The sequence below is a fragment of the Salvelinus sp. IW2-2015 genome, linkage group LG4q.1:29 (assembly GCF_002910315.2).
Source record: "Salvelinus sp. IW2-2015 linkage group LG4q.1:29, ASM291031v2, whole genome shotgun sequence".
Taxonomy (NCBI): domain Eukaryota; kingdom Metazoa; phylum Chordata; class Actinopteri; order Salmoniformes; family Salmonidae; genus Salvelinus; species Salvelinus sp. IW2-2015.
Window position 1 is genome coordinate 31,211,332 of NC_036842.1, and position 27,059 is coordinate 31,238,390.

Below are 27,059 nucleotides of genomic sequence, written 5' to 3' on the forward strand. Positions count from 1 at the left end.
TGGAGTCGTGGCTGAACAAGGAAATGGTTAATATGAATCTAGCTGTTTTTTCTATGCATCGACAGGACAGAACGTCAGTGTCTCGTAAACTCAAGAGCGGAGGTGTGTGTCTCTGTTAACAACAGCTGGTGCACAATCTCGAGGTTCTGCTCGCCTGAGTTAGAAGACCTCACGATAAGCTGTAGACCATACTATTTACCAAGAGAGTTTTCATCAATATTTTTCGTAGCTGTATACTGACCACCACAAACCGATGCTGGCACTAAGACCGCACTCAACGATCTGTATAGGGCCATAAGCCAACAAGAAAATGCTCATCCAATGGCAGCGCTCCTAGGTGGCAGTGATTTTAATGCAGGAAAACTGAAATCTGTTTTACCTCATTTCTACCAGCATGTCACCTGTACAACTAGCGGGGAAAAACTAGATCATCTTTACTCCACACACGCATACAAAGCTCTCCCTCGCAGTCCATTTGGCAAATCTGACCATAACTCTATACTCCTGATTCCTGCTCAAGTAAGGATCCGCCCCTTTTTTTCAATTTTCACCTAAAATGACATACCCAAATCTAACTGCCTGTAGCTCTGGCCCTGAAGCAAGGATATGCATATTCTTGGTACCATTTGAAAGGAAACACTGACATTTGTGGAAATGTGAAAGGAATGTAGGAGAATATAACACATTAGATCTGGTAAAAGATAATACAAAGAAAAAATGAACCCGTTTTATGTGTTTTTTTGGTACCATCGTCTTTGAAATGCAAGAGAAAGGCCATAATGTATTATTCCAGCAAAGGTGCAATTCACATTTTGGCCACTAGGTGGCAGCAGTGTATGTGCAAAGTTTTAGACTGATCCAATGAACAATTTCATTTCTGTGCAAAATCAAGACTTCCCAAATATGCCTCATTTGTTTATTAATAACTTTTCATGTTCAAAACTGTGCACTCTCCTCAAACAATAGCATGGCATTCTTTCACTGTAATAGCTACTGTAAATTGGACAGTGCAGTTAGATTAACAATAATTTAAGCTTTCTGTCAATACCAGATATGTCTATGTCCTGGGAAATATTCTTGTTACTTAGAACCGCATGCTAATCGCATTAACCTACATTAGCTTAACCGTCCCACAGGGGACCCACCGATCCTGAAGAAAGTTTACAAGCAAGAACTCAAACAGGAAGTACCAGTGACACACTCAATTCGGAAGTGGTGCGATGAAGTGGATGCTAAACTGTTTTGCTTGCACAGACTGGAATATGTTCTGGGATTTATCTGATGATATTGAGGAGTTTACCACATCAGTCACCGGCTTCATTAATAAGCACATCGGCCAAGTCGTCCCCACAGTGACCATACGTATATATTCCAACAAGAAGCCATGGAATACAGGCAACATCCGCACTGAGCTAAAGGCTATAGAGTTGCTGCTTTCAAGAAGCGGGACACAAATCCGGACACTTATAAGAAATCCCGCTACGCACTCCGACGAACCATCAAACAGGCAAAGCATCAATACAGGACTAAGATCAAATCCTACTACACTGGCTCTGACGCTCGTTGAATGTGGCAGGGCTTGCAAACTATCACGGATTACAAAGGGAAACCCAGCCACGAGCTGCCCTATGACACAAACCAAACAACTGTGTGATCACGCTGTCCGTAGCCAATGTAAAACCTTTAAACAGGTTAACATTCACAAGGCCCCAGGGCCAGACGTATTACCAGGAAGTGTATTCAGAGCATGCGCTGACCAGCCGGGAAGTGTCTTCAATTACATTTTCAATCTCTCCCTGGCCCAGTCTGTAATACCTACATATTTCAAGCAGACCACCATAGTCCCTGTGCCCAAGAACGCCAAGGTAACCTGTCTAAATGACTATTGCCACGAATCCATGGCTCACATTAACACCATCATCCCAGAGACCCTGAACCCTCTCCAATTCGCACACCGCCCACACATATCCACAGATGACGCAATCACTATTGCACTCACTGCCCCTTCTCACTTGGACAAAAGGAACAACTATGTGAGAATGCTGTTCATTGACTATAGCTCAGCGTTCAACACCATAGGCCTCTCAAAGATCATCACTAAGCTAAGCTCCCTGGGACTGAACACCTCCCTCTGCAACTGGATCCTGGACTTCCAAACGGGCCACCCCAGGTGGTGAGGGTAGGCATAAAATATCTGCCATGCTGACCCTCAACACGGGGGCCCCTCAAGGAGGGGTGCTTAGTCCCCTCCTGTACTCCCTCTTCACCCACGACTGCGTGGCCGCGCATAACATAGCGCCTATACAGGATTAAGATCGAATCGTACTACATCGGCTCCGACACTCGTCTGATTTGGCAGGGTCTGCAAACTATTACAAACTACAAAGGGAAGCACAGCCAAGAGCTGCCCAGTGACACGAGCCTACCAGACAAGCTAAAAAAACTTCTATGCTCGCTTCGAGGCAAATAACACTGAAACATGCATGAGAGCATCAGCTGTTCCGGACAACTGCGTGATCACGCTCCCCGCAGCCTATGTGAGAAAGACCTTTAAACAGGTCAACATTCACAAGGCCGCAGGGCCAGACAGATTACCAGGACGTGTACTCCGAGCATGCGCTGACCAACTGGCAAGTGTCTTCACTGACATCTTCAACCTCTCCCTGCCTGAGTCTGTAATACCAACATGTTTTAAGCAGACCATCATAGTCCTTGTGCCCAAGAACAGGTAACCTGCCTAAATGACTACCTACACGTAGCACCCACGTCTGTAGCCATGAAATGCTTTGAAAGGCTGGTCATGGCTCACATAAACACCATTATCCCAGAAACCCTAGACCCACTCCAATTTGCATACTGCACCAACAGATCCACAGATAATGCAATCTCTATTGCACTCCACACTGATCTTTCACACCTGGAAAAAAAGAACACCTAAGTCAGAATGCTATTCATTGACTACAGCTCAGCGTTCAACACCATAGTGCCCTCAAAGCTCATCAGTAAGCTAAGGACCCTGGGACTAAACACATCCCTCTGCAACTGGATCCTGGACTTCCTGACGGGCCGCCCCCAGGTGGTAAGGGTAGGTAACAACATATCCGCCACACTGATCCTCAACACGGGGGCCCCTCAGGGGTGCGTGCTTACACCCCTCCTGTACTCCCTGTTCACTCATGACTGCACGACTCCAACATCATCATTAAGTTTGCTGATGACACAACAGTGGTAGGCCTGATCACCGACAACGATGAGACAGCCTATAGGGAGGAGGTCAGAGACCTGGCCGTGTGGTGCAAGCACAATCTCCCTCAACGTGATCAAGACAAAGGAGATGATTGTGGACTACAGGAAAAGGAGGACCGAGCACACCCCCATTCTCATCGACGGGGCTGTAGTGGAGCGGGTTGAGAGCTTCAAGTTCCTTGGCGTCCACATCACCAGCAAACTAACATGGTCCAAGCACACCAAGAAAGTCGTGAACAAAACCTATTCCCACTCAGGAGACTGAAAAGATTTGGCATGGGTCCTCAGATCTTCAAAAGGTTTTACAGCTGCACCATCGAGAGCATCCTGACGGGTTGCATCACTGCCTGGTATGGCAACTGCTCGGCCCCCGACCGCAAGGCACTACAGAGGGTAGTGTGTACGGCCCAGTACATCACCAGGGCCAAGCTTCCTGCCATCCAGGACCTCTATACCAGGAGGTGTCAGAGGAAGGCCCTAAAAATGGTCAAATACTCCAGCCACCTTAGTCATAGACAGTGCCAAGTCTAGGCCCAAGAGGCTCCTAAATAGCTTCTACCCCCAAGCCATAAGACTCCTGAACAGCTGGAACGCTGCTGCTACTCTCTGTTATTATCTATGCATAGTCACTTTAATAACTCTATCTACATGCACATATTACCTCAATTACCTCAACACCAGTGCCCCGCACATTGACTCCTTACCGGTACCCCCTGTATACATCCCAGCTATTTTTATTTACTGCTTGTTTTTAATCATTTGTTATTCTTATCTCTTATTTCTTGGGGGGTAGTTTCTTAAAACCACATTGTTGGTTAAGGGCTTGTCAGTAAACATTTCACTGTAAGGTCTACACCTGTTGTATTTGGTCACGGATACCTTTTTAAAAAGTAGGGGCGTGGATAAGAATGTATTTTTTATTTTTTATTGAACCTTTCTTTAACTAGGCAAGTCAGTTAAGAACAAATTCTTATTTACAATAACGGCCAATCCCGGATGATGCTGGGCCAATTGTGCGCCACCCTATGGGACTCCCAATCACGGCCGGATGTGATGTAGCCTAAGAAAACAAGTCAGTATCTGGTGTGACCACAATTGGCCTCATGCAGCCTGACACCTTTCCTTAGCATGGAGTTGATCCGCCTGTGGAATGTTGTCCCACTCTTCAATGGCTGTGTGAAGTGCCTGGAATTGGAACTCTGTCATGTTAATCCAGAGCATCCCAAACATGCACAATGGGTGACATGTCTTAGTATGCAAGTCATGAAAGAAATTAGACATTTTCAGCTTCCAGGAATTGTGTACAGAACCTTGCGACAATGGGCCTTGCGATAATATTGTCTCGGTTTCTCTGTGCATTCAAATTGCCAACAAATATAAATGCAAAGTGTTTGGTTTCATGAGCTGAAATAAAAGATCCCAGAAATGTTCTACAGGCACAAAGCTTATTCCTCTCATTTGCCAAATTTGTTTACATCCCTGTTAGTGAGCATTTCTCCTTTGCCAAAATAATCCATCCACCTGACAAGTGTGGCATCAAGAAGCTGATTAAACCGCACAATCATTACAGGTGCACCTTGTGCTGGGGACAAGACCACTCTAAAATGTCCAGTTTTGTCACAACACTATGTCACAGATGTCTGAAGTTGAGTGAGCGTACAATTGGCATGCTGACAGCAGGAATGTCCATGAGAGCTGTTGCCAGAAAACTGAATGTTAATTTCTCTGCCATAAGCCGCCTCAAATGTCGTTTTGGAGAATTTGGCAGTACCTCCAACCGGCCTCACAAACGCAGACTAAATGTAACTAAGCCAGCCCAGGACCTCCACATCACCTGCAGGATCGTCTGAGACCAGCCACATGGACAGCTGATGAAACTGGGTTTGCACAACCAAAGAATTTCTGCACAAACTGTCAGAAACCGTCTCGGGGAAGCTCATCTGCGTGCTCATCAACCTCACCAGGGTCTTGACCTGACTGCAATTTGGCGCCGTGGACAAATGTTCACCTTCGATGGCCACTGGCACGCTGGAGAAGTGTGCTCTTCACGGATGAATCCCGGTTTCAACTGTACCGGGTAGATGGCAGACAAGGTGTATGGTGTTGTGTGGGCACGGTGTGGTTTGGGCCGGCATAAGCTATGGACAACATCCAAATTAATTTTATCGATGGCAATTTGAATGCACAGATATCTTGAGATCCTGAGGCCCATTGTCGTGCCATACATCCCCCGCCATCACCTCATGTTTCAGCATGATAATGCACAGCCCCATGTCGCAAGGATCTAAACAATTCCTGGAAGCTGAAAATGTTCCAGGTCTTCCATGGCCTGCATACTCACCATACATGTCACCCATTAAGCATGTTTGGGATGCTCTGGATCAATGTGTACGACAGTGCGTTCCAGTTCCTGCCAATACCCAGTAACTTCACAAAACAATTGAAGAGTGGGAGAACATTGCACAGGCCACAATCAACAGGCTGATCAATCAGGCAAGTGTTCACAACAGATACTGACTGGTTTTCTGATCCACGCCCCACCTTTTATTGACGCTATCTGTGATCAATCTGATACATTTGTATTCTCAGTCATGTGAAATATATAGGTTAGGCCCTAATTAATTAATTTCAATTTACTGAGTTCCTTATATGAACTATCTCAGTAAAATCTTAATTGTTGCGTTTTTATTTTTGGTCAGTGTATATAAAATGTTGAGGGTAAATAATTACTGGTATTCATGTCAGTCATATCTCAAATTATCTATTTTCTCTAGCCCCTCGGCTGGGAAGCGTCCAATGAGGAACATTGGATACCACCATGATCATTTGGGTCCCACTGGCCAAGCTGATGAAACATGAAAATAACAGCCTATCGTTCCTCCCCGAAAGAATGGTGTGCGCACCTAATGGTAAGCAACGGGTGGCCTTAATTCAGTCTGCATGAAATATATAGGTCTGTGATGAAAAAGCATGCACCATGCTGAACTTGTGATGAACAACCTCTACCACATTATCTGAGACCTGCACAGCCTAATAGTCTCTGGGTTTTTTCCTCCCTTCAGATGTAACTGTGGTGCCAATGCCACGGTTGTGCAATGACCGGGCAGACAAACTGATACATGATGGCTCTACTGCCCTGTCCAGCGGGTATGGAACTGGGCCAGATAGACCCTGACCCTCACCAGAAGGGCAGGGTATGTCTAACCTATAGACTGGTTGTTTAGCAACAACCGATGTGGGTCAACTATGGGGCAAAACACATGGGTTTGGCTTAGATGATTGACAACATTTGAACTTTCGTCTCATTGTTTATTGAAAACATAAATACATCTGCACAATTCCACAAGAGCTCTCTTCACAGTCCCCAAGTCCAGAACAGACTATGGGAGGCACATAGTTCTACATAGAGCCATGACTACATGGAACTCTATTCCACATCAAGTAACTGACGCAAGCAGTAAAATTTGATTTAAAAAACACCTTATGGAACAGCGGGGACTGTGAAGCAACACAAACATTAGCAAAGACACACACACACACACACACATACACACACACACACACACACACACACCACACACCACACACACACAACACACACGATAACATGATAACATACGCACTATACATACACATGGATTTAGTACTGTAGATATGTGTTCGTGGTGGAGTAGGGGCCTGAGGGCACACAGTGTCTTGTGAAATCTGTGAATGTATTTTAATGTTTTTAAGATTGTGTAAACTGTCTTAATTTTGCTGGACCCCAGGAAGAGTAGCTGATCCATAATAAATACAAATACAAAATGAGCACTTGTCTCAAATACATTGATAGTTGTTGGCTGGCTAGAAAATTTGAGCCATATTAACATTTGAGCCATATTGACATGAAATCTGTGAAAATGCCTCTGAACAAGACATGGTCTCAACAAGAGAACTAGCTGAGATGTGCCACCTACGATTCCCCACATGGCAGCTTCTTGTCATTGTTGATAGCTATCTGACATTTCAGAATCATGATAACTCAAGCCTTCCGGCCACATCGACGCGTACGTCATTTGTGACATTGTCAGCCAACCAGTCTAATCAAGAATGGTTAATCTTGGTGTAAAATGGATGCTGTAGAACTAGCAGCAATGTACTTGGACTAACTACTTTATGTACTTTTGACTTTGTTGCCTTAATCAGTTTCCTTGTGGCTCTTCAAACCTAACCTATAGTCTTTTGGATGTTAATTTCAGATGAAGAGCAGTCTGGAGGTGCAGCAGTAGCGACTGTGGTCGTAGCGGGGGATGACCAAGCCATAAGCCATGGTAATTACACTCCTCACTGGGTAACATACTGGCTAAGTGTATTGGTCTCTGACCAATACGCCCCTCGAGGCGTTGCAGTCTGACTGTACGTGTTGAGCCTGTGTGATGAGGGGCGGAGAGTGAAAGATATATGTATATGCTGAGGACCCAGAACGGTGGGTACTTGAAATGATCATAGCTCTGACATTTGGCCACCAAGGAACCATTTAGACCCTCTGAAAAAGGTTCTTATTGTACAGGAAGTGTTTGAACAGGAGTGAGCTAATTAAAGAAAAACTATTTTGGTATTTATTGCTTTAGTCCATTGGTGACATAGTCCAAAAATGTTTTACTTATGTCAACAATGGAACAACAAAAATTGTGGTGGACTTTTCCTTTAAGATCCCTCACCCTCAGCAGTTGTGTTTCTTGTGTTGTGCCAAAGCTAATTTGTTTACTGACTGGTAATTGCCATTAGTCCAAGACTTTGAGTTTTGATTCACTTTGATCTGAGGTCTACTTTTCTTGATCATTTTGGAGGATTGATAGGTTTTTTGGCTATCGTTTTCTCACCCATTTCCGGATTATTTGACAGATTGCAGATGTGACGAAGAAGCCAAGATGTGGCCAGTTTCAAAGTTGAAGATTCAAGGTGATGGTAGAGAAAGGATTGTGCAGGCCACACTCTTGCCTGTTTATGGTGACATCTTCTATAGTGTAGGGCCCTGTTTTGTGTTTTGCTGCATTAATATGTAATCTAATGGATTACATGTTATTATATTCCTACAGATCTACACAACCTACTCCACATCTTCAACGTTAAAGTTATAGAAAATGTAACAAATTAAACACTGAAATATCATCATTTGGATAAGTCTCCACCCTCGACTTAGTACTAGGAAGCACCTTTGGCATCCATTAGTTCTGAATCATTTGGAAAAAGATTCTACCAACTTTGCACAACTCTTACGGCAACAAGCACTGTGTACAAAACATTAGGAACACCTGCTCTTTCCATGACATGGCCTGACCAGGTGAAAGCTATGATCCTTGATGTCATGTTAAATCCACTTCAATCTGTGTAAATAAAGGTGAGGAGATGGGTTAAAAGATTTAATACTTGAGACACATGGATTGTGTATGTGTGCCATTCAGAGGGTGAATGGGCAAGATTTAAGTGCCTTTGAACGGAGTATGGTAGTAGCTGCCAGGCGTATCAGTTTGTCAAGAACTGCAATGCTGCTGGGTTTTTCACGCTCAAGATTCCCGTGTCTCAAGAATGGTCCACCGCCTAAAGGACATCCAGCCAACGACAGACCTGAGGCCGAAAATGGGTCTTTGACGAAAAACGATAAAGGAGGCTGACCTGAATTGTGCAGAGCAACAGACAGGCTACAGTTAGTCAACTGACAGTCCAGTACAACATTGGTGCCCAAAGACCCATAAGAAGAATGCACAACTCGTCGTACCTTGACATGAATGGGGCATGGCAGCCGATGACCTTGGAGTTCAGCACAAAACAATAAATGGGTTGCAGTGGGCTAAGGAACAAACCATAGAGAATTTGAAAAACATTGCATGGTCTGATGAATTCCAGTTCCTGCTGTTTCATGCTGATGGGAGGACTTGGGTATGGCGAGAACCACATGAGTACATGCATCCATCATGCCGCGTGTCAACATTGCAGGTTGGTGGTGTGGGGTGTTTTCATGGCACACATTGGGCCCCTTGATAAGTGGCACAATGTTTGAATGCCAAGGGATATATAAACATGATTGCCAATCGGGTGCATCCCTTCATGGCAGCAGTGTATCAATCTGTGAATGGATTTGCAGGATAATGCCACAAGGCTTGGATTGTCCAGGAATGGTTCCACGAATGATTCATTCAGCTTACTGCAGTGGCCTGCCCAGTCACCAGATCGCAATCCAATTGAGCATTTGTGGGATGAGATGGAATGAGCTATTCGGTATAGAGGTCCACTACCAGCCAATTTGATACAACTGTGGGACGCATTGGAGTCAACATGGGCCAGCATCCCTGTGGAAAGCTTTCTAGACCTTGTGGAGTCCATGGCCCGACAAATTGAGGCTGTTCTGAGGGCAAAATCGGGTGCAACTCGATATTAGGAAGGTATTCCTAATGTTTTGTACACTGTGCATGTTGCTGTAAGAGTTGTGCAAAGTTGGTAGAATCTGATAGGCACTGTATTTGGGTAGATGGATGATAAGTGTTACCTGATCATGTTAACCTCTGGACTGTGTACCCTTTATTTAATTAGGCAGTATTTGGAACCAATTTACTCTGTTGAATTTGAAGAATAAAATTGCATAATGGACCAGATTTTGGTTTTGAGTATCACTTTTATCATGATGCAATTTTCAAGCTAATTCAAATCTCAAGCTGATCTCACTGGTTGAAATGTATTTTCTTATGAGCGTTTCCCTTCAGATGCCGAAACATGTCACTATTACAATGTATCTACTGACACTGGAGACTATTTTAACAAGTACACCTGTAAAATGAATATATTGGTGCCATGGGAAAATGGATGGAACTTGAGGCGAGAACATGGTTGGTTGGAATGTGAATTGCGAAATACTGGCGGGGCGAACTATACAATGGTAAAAGACCGCTTTTTCCCCCTTAAGTGATAATGCCAGAGAAGCCGGTGTTTGGAGTATATATTGGCACGGGTGTTCGGTCCGGCAAACCGTGCCAATATCATCCACACCGGCTTTGAGTGCATACTCACTTTTATACAACGGGTTACCAACATATTCAAATAATGATTAACATTTTGTTTTGATGAATTTGTTCATACTATTTCATCGTTCCACAAGATAGTCCCGACACAAATCTAGGGTTGTTACCCAAGCCGGCTGGTGTTTCGGTTGCCAGAGACGCGCCCCAGTCGTTACATTTTTTGTTCTGTATCTGTCGTTCATTCTTAATGTTCCATTGCCATGCTGGCTGGCAACGTTCTTATCCCTTGCTTGCTAGCTAGCCAACTACGGCTAACTTAGTCACCTCAAACAGTGCAGCCTGAATAGCTGCGTTTTTTAAGCTGTTTTGTGACATTTGTTTGGATGCATGTTTATTGTTTATTTGGATGCATCATAGCAATGAGCTAATGAGGTGCAATATCGCCTGGTATGTCAGACAGACAGCAAGGTTTATACAAGTCTCCGCTGTTAACTAAATGTCTAGATACCTTTTTGTAGTGGATCAAATTTATAAACATCCTGGCTGGGCTGATGAGACAGTGGATTGCGTAATCAGATGGAACAGTAAATAGTCATTTTAATGTAATAATTTAGCTGGTGGTACCTTGTGGAATAGACACTGGCTGGAATGCGGTTAACCAATCAGCATTCAGGATTAGACCAACCTGTTGTATAATTCCTAAAATACCGAGACTTCTATTTTTTTAGTCTAGACAAATTGCCATAGTTTGGAGTGCTGTATATATATTTTTTTTCATCTGAGTAATATAGTTTGGTTATGATCTATCACAAAAGCTCAAGTGATCCCTCCATATTTCCATCTCATTTGACCTTGTCTGATGGATCATTCACACAGATAAAATAGTAGTTTTTCCACATACTGTTACATCACTCCCATATTTTCATGGCATTACACCTCTACATTGACGTTCCCTGATAGAAGTTATACACTTAATAACTACTCTTTAAAGTAGAATACTGTACAGTTAATTATCAGTACATAGGCAAGGCCCTGAGAATACACCAGACAGTTTCCTCCTGCACAAAATAAAGAATCCTTCCATAAAAATAAACTGCCTTTACTTTTAAATCATAACCCATTTGATTTTCATTCATTTTCACTTTCAGTCAGTGATTTACTAGTCTGTTTTACTCAAGCTTTTGGCATGTCTTGTAACTGCCCCAAAAAAGTAGGGTAGGAGGGGAAGTACCTCTAGGGTAAATAAAATCTTACTGGACAACTTCGGATTGTCCATTTGTTTCAATCCATTTTCCTTTATTTGGTGTCAAATGAATACGACCCAGGCCTACATATGTCTCCCAGCAGCTCTTCTGTGGTCCTCAGGAGTACTGTGTGTTGGAGATGGTCTTCCACAGCAGGGTTTTCAGGTTGTTGAGAACCAGCGAGTGGTGCACCTCCATCTGGCTAGCCAGGCCACTGAGCGTCACACAGGTACGGAGCTGCTTCTCCAGGTCTATGCGGAGGTCCTGGGGCGCCCCGGACACCAGATAGTCCTGTAGCATCACACACACCTTGGCCAGGTTGGGCTGGACCACCTCTGTGTTACATTGCTTCACCAGTCGATCGCAGGTGGCAGTGCAGTCACGCCCGAAGGTGCAGTCAGCGTTGGTCTCGCAGCGACGTCCCCGCAGGAACCTGCGGACCACCATCTCGGACGCCACGCTGCGCAGGTCTGCCATCTTGCAGTCATACCTGAAGTTGTACCCCACGTGGCGCGGGCTGGCGTCACACATCAGGAAGCTGCCGTAGGCCCCGTGGAACACCTGTTGTAATTGATGGGGTACAGATGTTTAGTGTATAGATCATTATAAAATCAGACAACTACTTTCTATTCCCAATGATTATAAATTGTCTGTCCTCTGTCTAAGCTTGATGTGTTTTATGTATTCACAGAGCCGCAACCAGTGGCCAAAAGGTCATATTAGCATGGGCAGTACCATTGGGCTTCCATCATTTTAATTTAGCCAACTAGGGGGAAACTTCCAATTTCATTGGCTGATCCCTCCTGGTGAACCTTTTGGAGTCATGTTCAACCAGGTCATCAGTAGGGATCAGCCAATCGTGAAGAAAATTGACTACTTTAAAATGGAGATGGCCTCAATGGCGCTGCCCATGCTGTCACAGACGCTATAATGGCACAGATACAAAGATGAGTCCTCTATCTCTATGGCTCCTCCCATAATCTTATCTTTACCTCCTCTATGAACTCCAGCAGGCCGATGGTGATGCGGGCCCTCCGGGGCCACGCCGGGGCCAGCCACTGGTTCAGGCTGGAGCTCAGGGCCTCTGGGACTAATGCCTGCAGGTAGCTGGGGACCTCCAACCTATAGAGGGAGCTGTAGATTGAATGTAATATTATTTATGGGTAAAAAAATAATACATACATTTAATCCCAGAGAATATAATTTGAAACCAATATACACCAAATCAAACCACACATCCAAGACACAAATGTTTGCAGTGGCATTTCTTGAAAATTACAAGGACAAAACCAATTAAAATCAGCCAGTAGTCATTCTTTAATTAAAACCCTTATTTCCAAAGTGTTCCTCACCTGTGGCCCACGCGCTCAGTCACGTACAGGTCCCCGCAGAAGCCCAGCAGTTTGGGGGTATGCTCCTTCTCCTGCAGGGCCACCATCAGAAGGAACTCGTTGATCTGGAGGAGAGCCCACACAGACTTGGCTTCCGCCAGGGACACCTTGCGGTCCTTGTTGACATCGGCCAGGGTGATGACACGACCCACCAAGGTGGTGAGAGAAGGTTGCTCTCCCAGGTTAGACTGCAGGGAGGACAGAGAGAAGACGAAGTGAGGAACTGATATGTACAGGTGACCTCGATGTTCAAACCTTGCAAGCGAATGTTACAGTTTTTGTCCACTAAGCAACGGCGTAAATATCAGCCAGCTAAGACTAGAAGAACAGTTTAAATATACACTTCATGGACAGTTTATTAGGTACACCCATCTACAGAAATATAAAAAACACAACATGCAACAATTTCAAAGATTTACTGAGTTACTGAGTTACAGTTCATATGGAAATCAGTCAATTGAAAAAAATATATTAGGCCTAATCTATCGATTTCACATGACTGGAAATACAGATATGCATCTGTTGATCACAGATCGGTTGGGATTTGGTAATTGGATCCCCATTAGTCATGGCAAAAGTATCAGCTACTCTTCCTGGGGTCCACATGAAACATGACATAATACAGAACATTATTAGTCAAGGACTGAAATGCAGTGCATTCGGAAAGTATTCAGACCCCTTGACTTTTTCCACATTTTGATACGTTACAGCCTTATTTTAAAATTGATAAAAATGTGTTTTTCATCTCATCAACCTACACAAAATACCCCAGAATGACAAAGCAAAAACAGGTTTTTAGGAATTTTTGAAAATGTATATAAAAAGAAAAACTGATATCACATTTACATAAGTATTCAGACCATTTACTCTATTTTGTTGAAGCACCTTTGGCAGCAATTACAACCTCAAGTCTTCTTGGGTATGACGCTACAAACTTGGCACACCTGTATTTCTGGAATTTCTCCCATTCTTCTCTGCAGATCCTTTCAAGCTCTGTCAGGTTGGATGGGGATCGTCACTGCACAGCTATTTTCAGATTTCGCCAGAGATATTTGATTGGGTTCAAGTCCGGGCTCTGGCTGGGCCACTCAAAGGCATTCAGAGACTTGTCCCGAAGCCACTCCTGCATTGTGTTGGCTGTGTGCTTAGGGTCGTTGTCCTGTCCCCAGTCTGAAGCCCTGAGTGCTCTAGAGAAGTTTTTCATCAAGGATCTCACTGTACTTTGTTCCGTTCATATTTCCCTCGTCTTCCAGTCCCTGCCGCAGCAAAACATCCCCACAGCATGATACTGCCACCACCATACTTCACCGTAGGGATGGTGCCAGGTTCCCTCCAGATGTGACGCTTGACATTCAGGCAAAAATAATTCAGTCTTGATTTCATCAGACCAGAGAATCTAGTTTATCATGGTCTGAGAGTCTTTTAGGTGCCTTTTGGCACTCTCAAAGTGGAATGTTGTGCTTTTTATCATAAAGGCCTGATTGGTGGAGTGCTGCAGAGGTGGTTGTCCTTCTGGAAGGTGCTCCCATCTCCACAGAGGAACTCTCTAGCTCTGTTAGAGTGAATATTGGGTTCTTGGCGGTTCCAAACGTCTTTCATTTAAGAATGATGGAGACCACTGTGTTCTTGGGGACCATCAATGCTGCAGAATTTTTTTGATACCCTTCCCCAGATCTGTGCCTCGACACAATCCTGTCTCATCTCTCTATGGACAATTCCTTCAACCTCATGGCTTGTTTTTTTTCTGACATGCACTGTCAACTGTGGGACCTTATATAGACAGGTGTGTGCCTTTCCAAATCATGTCCAATCAATTGAATTTACCACAGGTGGACTCCAATCAAGTTGTATACACATCTCAAGGATGATCAATGGAAAAAGGATGTACCTGAGCTCAATTTTGAGTCTCATAGCAAAGGGTCTGAATACTATTGTAAATAAGCTATTTCTGTTTTTATTTTTAATACGTTTGCAAAAATGTAAAAAAAAATATGTTTTCGCTTTGTCATTATGGGGTAATTTGATCCATTTTAGAACAATACTGTAACGCAACAAAATGTGGAAAAAGGGAAGGGGTGCACTGTACATTTAAAATGTCACACACAGCCTACATATCAGTACATACACACAATATCTAGATCTCATACATAGTACAGTGCAAATTACACTACAATACAAGATATATAAAAAACATTTATTTGCCACACATCACCACAGCTGGGCAGTAGTCCAGGTGCAAAATAAAATAGGGCCTGTAGGACGATGTCAAGAAGGCAGAGCAACAACCTATCATGGACAGACCTCTTCCCATTTTAGCAGCCATTGAGTGCATATGTTTTGACCATGACAGCTTACCATCTAGGGTTACACCCAGCAGTTGTCTCCTTAACTTGCTCAATAGCCACATTATTCAATAATATATCTAAACAAGGTTTAGAGTTGCGTACGTGATTTGTACGAAAGATTATGCTTTTAGTTTGAGATATTTAGCACAGGCCTATTGCAAGTTACCCACTCTAAAACTGAAGCGTCTGAGTAATTTATTTTACTGTTGCAGCCGACATGTATATTGTTGAGTCATCAGCGTACATTGACACACAGGCTTTATTCAAGGTAAGTGGAAGGTCATATGTAAAAACAATAATGGCCTAAGCCGGCTGCCCTACGGTAGCGTCCCTATAAGCACACTGAAAGTCTGTTGTGAATTTGTTTTCTGTAAGCTATAAAAACAAAGAGAGTCGCACACTAATATATATATATATATATATACACACACACACACACAGTGGGGGGGGAAAAGTATTTAGTCAGCCACCAATTGTGCAAGTTCTCCCACTTAAAAAGATGAGGCCTGTAAATTTCATCATAGGTACACTTCAACTATGACAGACAAAATGAGAAGAAAGAAAATCCAGAAAATCACATTGTAGGATTTTTTATGAATTTATTTGCAAATTATGGTGGAAAATAAGTATTTGGTCACCTACAAACAAGCAAGATTTCTGGCTCTCACAGACCTGTAACTTCTTCTTTAAGAGCCTTCTTCCTTCCTCCACTCATTACCTGTATTAATGGCACCTGTTTGAACTTGTTATCAGTATAAAAAGACACCTGTCCACAACCTCAAAACAGTCACACTCCCAAACTCCACTATGGGCAAGACCAAAAGAGCTGTCAAAGACACCAGAAACAAAATTGTAGACCTGCACCAGCTGGAAGACTGAATCTGCAATAGGTAAGCAGCTTGGTTTGAAGAAATCAACTGTGGAGCAATTATTAGGAAATGGAAGACATACAAGACACACTGATAAATCTCCCTCGATCTGGGGCTACACGCAAGATCTCACCCCGTGGGGTCAAAATGATCACAAGAACGGTGAGCAAAAATCCCAGAACCACACGGGGACCTAGGAGATGACCTTAGGAGCTGGGACCAAAGTAACAAAGCCTACCATCAGTAACACACTACGCCGCCAGGGACTCAAATCCTGCAGTGCAAGACGTGTCCCCCTGCTTAAGCTAGTACATGTCCAGGCCCGTCTGAAGTTTGCTAGAGAGCATTTGGATGATCCAGAAGAAGATTGGGAGAATGTCATATGGTCAGATGAAACCAAAATATAACTTTTTGGTAAAAACTCAACTCGTCGTGTTTGGAGGACAAAGAATGCTGAGTTGCATCCAAAGAACACCATACCTACTGTGAAGCATGGTGGTGGAAACATCATGCTTAGGGGCTGTTTTTCTGCAAAGGGACCAGGACGACTGATCCGTGTAAGGGAAAGAATGAATGGGGCCATGTATCGTGAGATTTTGAGTGAAAAGCTCCTTCCATCAGCAAGGGCATTGAAGATGAAACGTGGCTGGGTCTTTCAGCATGACAATGATCCCAAACACACCGCCCGGGCAATGAAGGAGTGGCTTCGTAACAAGCATTTCAAGGTCCTGGAGTGGCCTAGCCAGTCTCCAGATCTCAACCCCATAGAAAATCTTTGGAGGGAGTTGAAAGTCCGTGTTGCCCAGCAACAGCCCCAAAACATCACTGCTCTAGAGGAGATCTACATGGAGGAATGGGCCAAAATACCAGCAACAGTGTGTGAAAACCTTGTGAAGACTTACAGAAAACGTTTGATCTCTGTCATTGCCAACAAAGGGTATATAACAAAGTATTGAGATAAGTATTTGGTCAATAACAAAAGTTTATTTTCCACCATAATTTGCAAATTCATTAAAAATCCTACAATGTGATTTTCTGGATTTTTGTTTCTCATTTTGTCTGTCATAGTTGAAGTGTACCTATGATGAAAATTACAGGCCTCATCTTTTTAAGTGGGAGAGCTTGCACAATTGGTGGCTGACTAAATACTTTTTTGCCCCACTGTACACACACACACACAGTTGAAGTCGGAAGTTTACATACACTTAGGTTGGAGTCATTAAAACACATTTTTCAACCAATCCACAAATTTCTTGTTAACAAACTATAGTTTTGGCAAGTCGGTTAGGACATCTACTTTGTGCATGGCACAAGTAATTTTTCCAACAATAGTTTGCAGACATTATTTCACTATCACAATTCCAGTGGGTCAGAAGTTTACATACACTAAGTTCAATGTGCCTTTAAACAGCTTGGAAAATTCCAGAAAATGATGTCATGGCTATAGAAGCTTCTGATAGGCTAATTGACATAATTTGAGTCAATTGGAGGTGTACCTGTGGATGTATTTCAAGGCCTACCTTCAAACTTAGTGCATATTTGGTTGACATTATTGGAAAATCAGAAGAAATCAGCCAAGACCTCAGAATTTTTTTTGTAGAACTCCACAAGTCTGGTTCATCCTTGGGAGCAATTTCCAAATGCCTGAAGGTACCACGTTCATCTGTACAAGCAATAGTACGCAAGTATAAACACCATGGGACCACGCAGCCGTCATACCGCTAAGGAAGGAGACGCGTTCTGTGTCGAGTGCATTGTCATGCTGAAACAGGAAAGGGCCTTCCCCAAACTGTTGCCACAAAGTTGGAAGCACAGAATCATCTAGAATGGTGTTGTTTTAAGATGTCCCTTCACTGGAACTAAGGGGCCTAGACCGAACCATGACAAACAGCCCCAGACCATTATTCCTCCTCCACCAAACTTTACAGTTGGCACTATGCATTGGGGCAGGTAGCGTTATCCTGGCATCCACTAAACCCAGATTTGTCCGTCGGATTGCCAGATGGTGAAGCGTGATTCATCACTCCAGAGAACGCGTTTCCACTGCTCACCTTGCTTTTCTGGTTGGCTGGCAAGTTTCACTATCCAATTATCTCAGCTCTACAGGAGTGCAAATTTCACCATGGCAAGGACTAGCCTAGGCAGCCGATGTGATAGGAACATAGGAGTTATTAGAATGTGGCAAATATTAGTAAATTATTGCATGCTGGCTTTCGCAGGCTACCTGAGACATGAAACAGATAGGTGGGAGGGCATACAAAAGTCAGCAATTTATTAATGTGAAATTTGCCTGAATGGATAATGGTAACACTTCAACCACTAAATTTTTATTAGACACTGGGTTTTCTGAAAAAGTGTTTAGGTGTGAATTCATTACATCCAGCAGTTTTTAAATCGACTCGATAGTTCAATGGAAACGCAACCTAACAGACGATTGTTACATCTATTTTCTATTCAAATGTTCTACATGTCGACAAAATAAAATCACTGGACAAGTTAATGGAAACATAGCTACTGTCTGTAGGAGCAAACCATTTTCATGAATCGGGTGGTGTACCTAATAAACTGGCCAGTGAGTGTATATAATGCTATTTAAAGAAAGAAAAAAATAGACAACCAAAAACAGTTCACTTTTCAGTTCAGTTAGTCGTACACACCATAATAAAAACGAGACTGTGTGGAATGATTGAAATGTGCTAGATTTCTTCCATATAACTTATTCCCTTCCCATTGTACTGACAATGACGTGTAGGGTTATATTTGGCACGGGGCTCCAGCCCCTAACCTCTCCCTGCCTCTCCCTCCCTCTCTCCCCCTACCGCCTTGTTCCATCACACACTCTATCCTCTATCTCTATCTCCCTCCTCTCTGATTGAGGGGTTGAGTTAAATTGCATTTCAAATGTGCATGCCTGTAACACTGCCTGTACTGCCGGACATCATCAAAAAGCACCAGTTCCCTATAGATGGGTTAGCTGCCAACGTCACGAAAACGATTTGCGCTTCCATGGGGCAGATGTCATCCTGTTGTGTTTCTGGATGGTCAGATTGCTAGCAAGAATGACAAGAAACTGCCATGTGGGGAATCGTAAGTGGCTTGTTTCAGCTTGTTATTGATACTATGTTTTGACTGATTTCATGTTAATGCTAATATGGTTCAAATTCACTAGCTAGCTAGCCAACAACTAACAATTTAATTGAAAGACAAGTGCTCATTGTACAAATGTATTTAAGTTTTCAATAAACATTGGAGACTAAATATAGCTTCTATCTTAGCCAACCCTGTCTGTTTTCCCCATAGTTACGCACGCCTCGGTTTTGTTGCTAAACAACCAACATGTCTATTATGGAAAGCTCTTCTATCTAATCTAACTGTGAGGACTGACAGGAAGTGAAATGGGCAACCAGACCTTGAGAAAGCTGTGCAACATCTCTCTGAACTCATCCATGGAGGTCCCGCGGGTGGGCTTGTCAAACAGAGTAATTTCCTGTCTCAGTACAGAGTCAGGAGCTCCGTCCCCCTTCAGAGGCTCTTCTAGACCACACTTTATCACCACAGGCCTGTCCTTCCACAGACCACTGTACACCTAGAACCACAGATAAATACACATTACATAGAGACAGAGTAGATAGAGTGTGTGTGCGTGGGTATTACCTGATGTGTGTGTATGTGTTACCTACTTGGTGTGTGGAAGAGGTGGACATGCATCGCTGCAGAGTCAGGCTCCTCTCCTCACACAGGGCCTTGCAGGACGACCCTGAGATAATGCCTCTCCTGTAGTGGTCACACTGAGACAGACAGGAAACAGAAAATACGTCATCACATTATCAACAGGAAGAGGATCCAAGGATCCTACAATATAGCAGGTTAAGAGAACTTACTTAGCAGGTTAGGTGAATTAGGTAAAGGTTAGGAAACGGGTTAGCTAAAAAAAAAAGTACAGCTTTTGTCAAATTGTCAAAGGTGAATAATTGTATCTCTTCTAGCCATTACCATCTCTTCCTCATATGTACTATGGCCTAAATCCCAGGTGGAGATACCCACCTGCACGCAAACCATCGTTTTTTTTATACTGTAGATAACAATGGTGAGGATTTTCCAGTTTCCACACAGATGTCAACTTATTTTCACCCCCTGTGAGATGGCTTATGTGTTCATACACATGTATCGGTTATATTTGGTCCACCCAGGGCACTATGTAGCGATATACCCCAACCCCCAAAAAATATCTGGAAAAGACTGGAGAAGTAAAGTCATTGCATAAATTAGCATGTGTGAGATTATCTTGCTTAGGAAACATCCAGGCAAAACATCCAGGCAGCACGCCAGCCTGTAGCTAAAGCCACTGCTCCAGTAGCTAGTGCCACAGTGAGATGAGATCCACCCAAACAGTTTCACTCTTGCAAAACAAAATTGACAAATAAAGACTATAGGCTGTGACCTCCTTCTCCACAGTATAGCAGTTGCTATGGTACTATGACTTCATTTTGGCCACTTTGGTTGCGAGCCAACCAATTTAAGGCCCAGTCGTCCTTAATGTCGCACTAATGTGCAAATTAGCCTAGCGGGACACACACAACAATGACACCACTCTTCTCTCACTCCTTCCTTCTCTCTTTTACACTCTCCATCCCGCTATCTCCTCTCTCCATGTTCCCCCTTTCCAGACACTGTTTCCCCTGTTTGTATGTCCTGAGACTGACAGCCTGCCTCTCCCAGCACAAGGAAGAGTAGGGCACGATAGTACTGCCTTATTCATCACAATAACACTATACATAGATAAAGACACCAAAACAGGACCACCTCAGGCTGGCCATTCATCTTTACCCTTCCCAGATCCCAGATCATTCCCAGATCAACAACGTCAGCACAGTCATTTCCCTCGTCACATACGTCACATATTTTACATTTCAGGTTGAATATATTCAGAAGTAAAGGATCAAGAGAGGATCAAGAGAGAGCAAGGATCAAGAGATCCTTTACTTCTGAATCTGTGTGTGCTGACTGCTGAGCAACAAACACTCCCACTTCAGAGTATAAATGTAATATTTCACAGGGATCTCGCCCTTGCTGCTTATATTCAACCTGAAATGTAAAAGTATGTGACGTATGTGACGAGGGAAATGACTGTGCTGACATTGTTGATCTGGGAATGATTGGTTACTTCTCATCACTGTTTATCACAGGGAACAATGCTAAAGAAAATTAGAGTAGAGTCACTTCTCCTGTGGCCCGGCTATCATTAAATGGCACCCTATTCCCTATTTAGTGCACAACTTTTGGACAGAGCCTGAGTAAATAAGATGCCATTTTGGATGCAGCCTCTCTGTTACATCACTGATTTCTCATCCAGTGTTACTCTTTCAGGTATTCTATTAATTACTTTTTCCTGGTCCAAATTTGCTACTGTATTATAAGAGGAACCATCCTGCACTCAGCAGTCACTGACACAAAATACAGATTACCCTTTTTCTCATTCACTCTTTCCATCTGTCCATTTCCAGACCTTAGTGTTCCATCTTCCACCCACAGCTTGCCCACAAGGTGTTGTGGGCTAAAGCACACTTGCCCCCTCCCTCCCAGTCCCTTTATATTGTCTTCCAATCCCTTACTCCCACGCTCTCTCTTTCTCCTTCCTTCGTAGGAGGTGTCAGGGTGTTCACGCTGTTTCATACTTACGATGACCATGTGGCAGACGTGTCCTCGGCAGAGCTCTGAGTAGGAGGCGTACTGCATGTAGAGGACCCAGCTGGCTACCAGGATCCCCAGCCAGGCCAGCAGCAGGTACTTCACCTTTAATGCCGGGAGACGACTCTACACAGGAGAGGAGAAGATTACACATTGACCAAAGTCCACAGTCCTACAGAAATGTGTCTTCTGCTTTATCCCAAACAATACACACATACTGAGGAAGAGGGGTTTTTGGCCAGAAAGACACTGAGAAATCTAAGCAATAATTATAATATGGTCTTGTGGAAAACATTTTTATCCAAGGCGAAATACAGAACTATCAGCATGGCCATTGCGGGGAAGAAAACACACAACACTGATTTGGCCAGCAGCATGTTCTACTCAATGATCCATTGGAACCTGTATTTATGTAAAGACAGACGCTGGGAGATGAGAAGCAAGTACAGGGAGTCAACATTTCATAAATATCTGACATGAAACAAACAAGGACAGCGTCTGAACAGGGGAAACAACAACAATAATGCTGACACGGAGATCAAACTGAGGAACAGACAGATATGGAGGGAAAAATCAACAAAGTAATGGAGTCCAGGTGAGTCCAAAGAAGGAGCAGATGCGCTTCCAGGCCTTTAGATGGCTCGAGAGGTTTTCTTGCCTCGGTTGGCTCGGCAGGCTCCTACCTCAGCCGACTCGTCAGGCCCACACCTCAGCGGGATCATCAGGCTTTCACGCCTCAGCCGGCTCGTCCGGCTCCCACGCATGCCTCAGCCGGCTCGTCAGGCTCCCACGCACGCCTCAGCCGGCTCGTCAGGCTCCCACGCACGCCTCAGCGGGATTGTCAGGCTCCCACGCACACCTCAGCGGGATCGTCAGGCTTTCACACCTCATCCGGCTCGTCAGGCTCCCCCGCCTCAGCCAGCTCGTCAGGCTTCCATGCCTCAGCCGGCTCCCATGGCTTGGCCGGCCCGTCAGGCTCACCCAGGTGGGACGCCGGGTGGCTCTCCTAGAGGGGGTGGGGTACTGTCACACCTGTTCCCGCTCCTCCTGCCTGGCGCTCGAGGACGCCAGGCTGCCCATTATTACGCACACCTGTCACCCATTATTACGCACACCTGTCACCAAGCCTGATGAGCAAGCTAAGGCATCCCCGGTTCCGTCGGCAACGGCACCCGGACCCGACGTCACCAATCAAAACTAAAAACTAAAAGGAAACTCCCTGATGCTTCCAATATGGGTGTCAGCATTCTGTAAAGACAGATGCTGAGAGACGAGAAGCAAGTACAGGGAGTGAACATTTAATAAATATCTGACATGAAACAAACAAGGACAGCGTCTGAACAGGGGAAACATAATGACAATAAATGCTGACACAGGGATCAAACCGAGGAACAGACAGATATAGGAGGGGCAATCAACAAAGTAATGGAGTCCAGGTGAGTCCAAAGAAGCGCAGATGTGTGTAACGATGGTGACAGGTGTGCGTAATGATAGGCAGCCTGGCGCCCTCGAGCGCCAGGGAGGGGGAGCAGGAACAGGTGTGACAATTTACTGTTGGCTGTAGTGCCATATCAGAGGGGCATCTACAAAGTTACATTTTTAACAGATGCCCTCTTGTTGAACTCTCTAATGTGCAAAGAAATATGCAGTCTTGCCATTCCTGGCACCTTTCTTTTACTCCTCAAACGTTCATCGAGTATAAGGTTTGGTTGTCACAAAATGACAACCTGGTCTCAGAGCATTTTGTATTATGCTGTACACAAACCTGAGAAAATTCATTTAGTATGTTATGTTATGTTTCGTATGGCATGTATTAATTTGTGATGTCCATCCCCCATTTCATATGATATATAACGAATTACAATTTGTATTATATGTTACGAATTTGAAAAACGTACAATATTTTATGAATTTGCAAAATGTACAATATGTCACAAATTTGCAAAATGTAAGATATGTTACGAATTCTAGCTAGGTGGCTAACGTTACCTAGGGGTTAGGGTTAAGTTTAGGAGTTAGATTAAAGAGTTAAGGTTAGGGGAAGGGTAAGATAAAAGGGTTAAGGTTAGGGGAAGGGTTAGCAAACATGCTAAGTAGTTGCAAAGTAGCTCAAAAGTAGTAAGTAGTTGAAAATGTGCTAAAATGCTCAAGTTGTCCGTGATGATATTTGAACTCACAACCCTTGGATTGCTAAACATTCACGTTATACGCCAACCCAGTCACACCGACCAGCCACCCTCCTTCGTTTTTGTCTTAAGTAACCATCTGTCTTATGTAACCATACCAAACATAATATATCATACTAAATGGAGTGTCCAGAATTTATACTGAACAAAAATATAAACGCAACATGCAACAATTTAAAAGATTTTACTGAGTTACAGTTCATATAAGGAAATCAGTCATAAATTCATTAGGCCCAGATATGCATCTGTTGTTCAGATAGCTTAAAAAACAGTAAGGGCATGGATCAGAAGACCAGTCAGTATCTGGTGTGATCACCATTTGCCTCATGCAGCGCGACACACCTCCTTCGCATAGAGTTGATCAGTCTGTTGATTCTGGCCTGTGGAATGTTGTTCCACTCCTCTTCAATGGCTGTGCAAAGTTGCTGGATATTGGCGGGAAATAGAACATGCTGTCATACATGTTGATCCAGAGCATGCCAAAACCTGCTCAATGGGTGACATGTCTTGTGAGTATGCAGGCCATGGAAGAACTGGGACATTTTCAGCTTCCAGGAAGAGTGTACATACAGATCCTTGCCGTGCATTATTATACTGAAACATGAGGTGATGGCAGCCGATGAATGGCAAGACAATGGGCCTCAGGATCTTGTCATGGTATCTCTGTGCACTCAAATTGCCATCAATTAAATGCAATTGTGTTCGATGTCTGTAGCTTATGCCTACCTATACCATAACACCACCGCCACCATGGGGAACTCTGTACACAACATTGACGTCTGCAAACTGCTAACCCACACAACGCCATACACATGGTTGTAAGGCCGGTTGAACGTACTGCCAAATTTTCTAAAATGAAGTTGAAGGCGGCCTATGGTATAGAAATGAACATTCAATTCTCTGGCAACAGCTCTGGTGGACATTCCTGCAGTCAGCATGCCAATTGCACGCTACCTCAAAACTTGAGACATCTGTGGCATTGTGTTGCGTGACAAAACTTCACATTTTCCCCAGCACAAGGTGTAACGATCCTGCTGTTTAATCAGCTTCTTGATATGCCACACCTGTCAGGTGGATGGATGCTCTTGGCGAAGGAGAAATGCTCACTAACTGGGATGTAAACACATTTGTGCACAAAAGTTGAGAAAAAATAAGGTTTTTGTGCATATGGAACATTTCTGGGATCTTTAATGGACCAACACTTTACATGTTGCGTTTATATTTTTGTTCAGTGTACGTACAGAATAATATGCAAAGTTCTGAGACCAGATTGCAAATGAATATGAATAATCACTTTTAATACATAAGTACGTGCAGAACCCATACTCTGGGGGTAGTAAATTGTCTCGATTTTCATGCAACTTGCCAAGCCATCATTCAGTTTCAGGACCTTCACTGCAGCCAAAACTGAAAGGCTTGTGTATTCAAGAAATGAATACCACGGATGTATATCACTCAAATCTTTCCAACATTGATATTGAATAGCACCCCAGTGTCCATAAGGCAAATAGCCTGGTGTCAACTTTGTGCAGACAAAATAAAATCAATACAATGGTTTATTGTGTTATTACCTAATTAGAAGTCTATGGTTTGGCAATTTACTAACAAATAGAGAGAGAGAATACTCTTATTTGTAACGATCTGATGGCATATAGGGCACAAAAACGCAGCCAAATCTCAGCTAGTGGTCCCACCTGCAGCCCCTTCGACATAGGGCAAAACAGCACCAGGTGCACAAGCCTCCGTAAACCTCTGGGCATCATAAGCGATTCCGTTAGTAGAAAGCGCTCGGGCTGGAACGGCAAATCACTGAACCTTATTCCCGTCGAGACACATCCATGGGACCAGCATCTCCAGTCTGAGCACACTAAACTGACGTCACCTGTTCAATTTTGGCATTCAATTTTGTGCGCATTTATCGTTCGAGATTTGCATGTGGAGCAAAGATCCTTTATGAAAATAAAAGACCAAATCTAAACAGTCCAGAGCGACAGTGAGTCAGGTCAGCGAGAAAGTGGGCATCGTTTCATAATCCAATTTCACACACAAACAACGCCATTCGTTTTGCAGAAAATCATAGCCTATCCTTAGCTTTCAGCCGTCATTGGGGAAAAATACAAAGTGGAGCTATATTCCCTTCACAACATGCAGACTGACATTCTGAGCACATGTTTTCAGCTGCCTAGGCACAATCGGTTAGGATATTAATGTTGACTGAAAAATCCTGTCCGACTCCTCCGTTTCAAAAAATACATTATTGAATGCGCTACTAGTCTACCCCTTCTGACTCAACGAACGAACTCTCGTAACAGCAAGAGCCAATGTATGCCTGACCTGAAAATGTGGTCGGTGCCACTAAATGGATGGTGTGACGCAATCGCGGAGCATCCGGAGGAGGCAGGTCAAATTGAGCTCTGTACAACATCGCCGTACGCCTCTCAAACGTTGTAACAATGGGGAGGGCTCGGTATAGCTCCGCATTGACATGATTGGTTGACGGTAGGTGAGGTCGGGAAGTCCTGTATGAACACAAACTCACTTCCTTGACAACTTCCTTCACAACCTGACCTCTGCAGAGGCCATATCGCCGTAGATTGACCATGTAGCGCCTTTAACAGCCAGTTTTGCAGTGACTCATGAGAGTGCTATTTTAAAAGGGCAAGTTGCAGGTCTCAAGCCACCAGTATTCTGCCAGCAGGACAAATGATGACGTCACGTTCGTATGGTAATAAGGAAACCTTTAAAATAAAAGCCCCTATTTGAAAACAATGCAAAGTGGATAACTCATTCAAAATATATTGCATTTGTATCAATGGCCACTTGTATTGTGCAACAAGAAAAGGCAATAAATCATTTAAGAGAAAAAAAAATGTAATATGTTTTTAGAAACTTGTTCTACCTGTCTCAGCTAAAGTGGTGTGGAAAATACTCAGTAGGGTCTCTACTAACCTAATATTTGTAGTTTTGGAGGTGGACTATGTAGTACATATCCAGCAGCACTTCATTCTCCACCCCCTCCAAAACTCCACCCCCTTCATTCTCCACCCCCTCCATAGCCCCCAATGCAATACACTGTAATAGACTATACATTGGAA

At 43.7% G+C, this 27,059-nt stretch overlaps 1 protein-coding gene and 1 non-coding gene across 5 annotated transcripts; one reads left to right on the forward strand and one right to left on the reverse strand.

The window, feature by feature from the left end:
- The first annotated feature begins 7,612 nt into the window (after nt 1-7,612).
- LOC111962856 (small nucleolar RNA SNORA17) lies at nt 7,613-7,744 on the forward strand. Its single transcript, XR_002877149.1, has one exon. It is a non-coding gene; the product is annotated as a small nucleolar RNA SNORA17 (small nucleolar RNA).
- A 3,076-nt stretch (nt 7,745-10,820) lies between these two features.
- On the reverse strand, nt 10,821-26,593 carry LOC111961809 (divergent protein kinase domain 1B-like). Of its 4 annotated transcripts, none has more exons than XM_070442833.1 (7): nt 26,504-26,593; nt 21,770-21,904; nt 19,771-19,878; nt 19,500-19,676; nt 12,838-13,064; nt 12,478-12,619; nt 10,821-12,046 (listed from the first exon to the last, which is right to left on the reverse strand). In XM_070442833.1, exons 1-7 carry the CDS (start codon nt 26,564-26,566, stop codon nt 11,603-11,605), a joined length of 1,296 nt encoding a protein of 431 aa, XP_070298934.1. In that variant the 5' UTR covers nt 26,567-26,593; the 3' UTR covers nt 10,821-11,602. The 4 variants fall into 4 exon arrangements, with proteins under 4 accessions (XP_070298934.1, XP_023840122.1, XP_023840123.1 ...); XM_023984354.2 differs by lacking the exon at nt 26,504-26,593 and adding an exon at nt 25,659-26,447; XM_023984355.2 differs by lacking the exon at nt 26,504-26,593 and adding an exon at nt 26,299-26,446.
- Nucleotides 26,594-27,059: the final 466 nt, after the last annotated feature.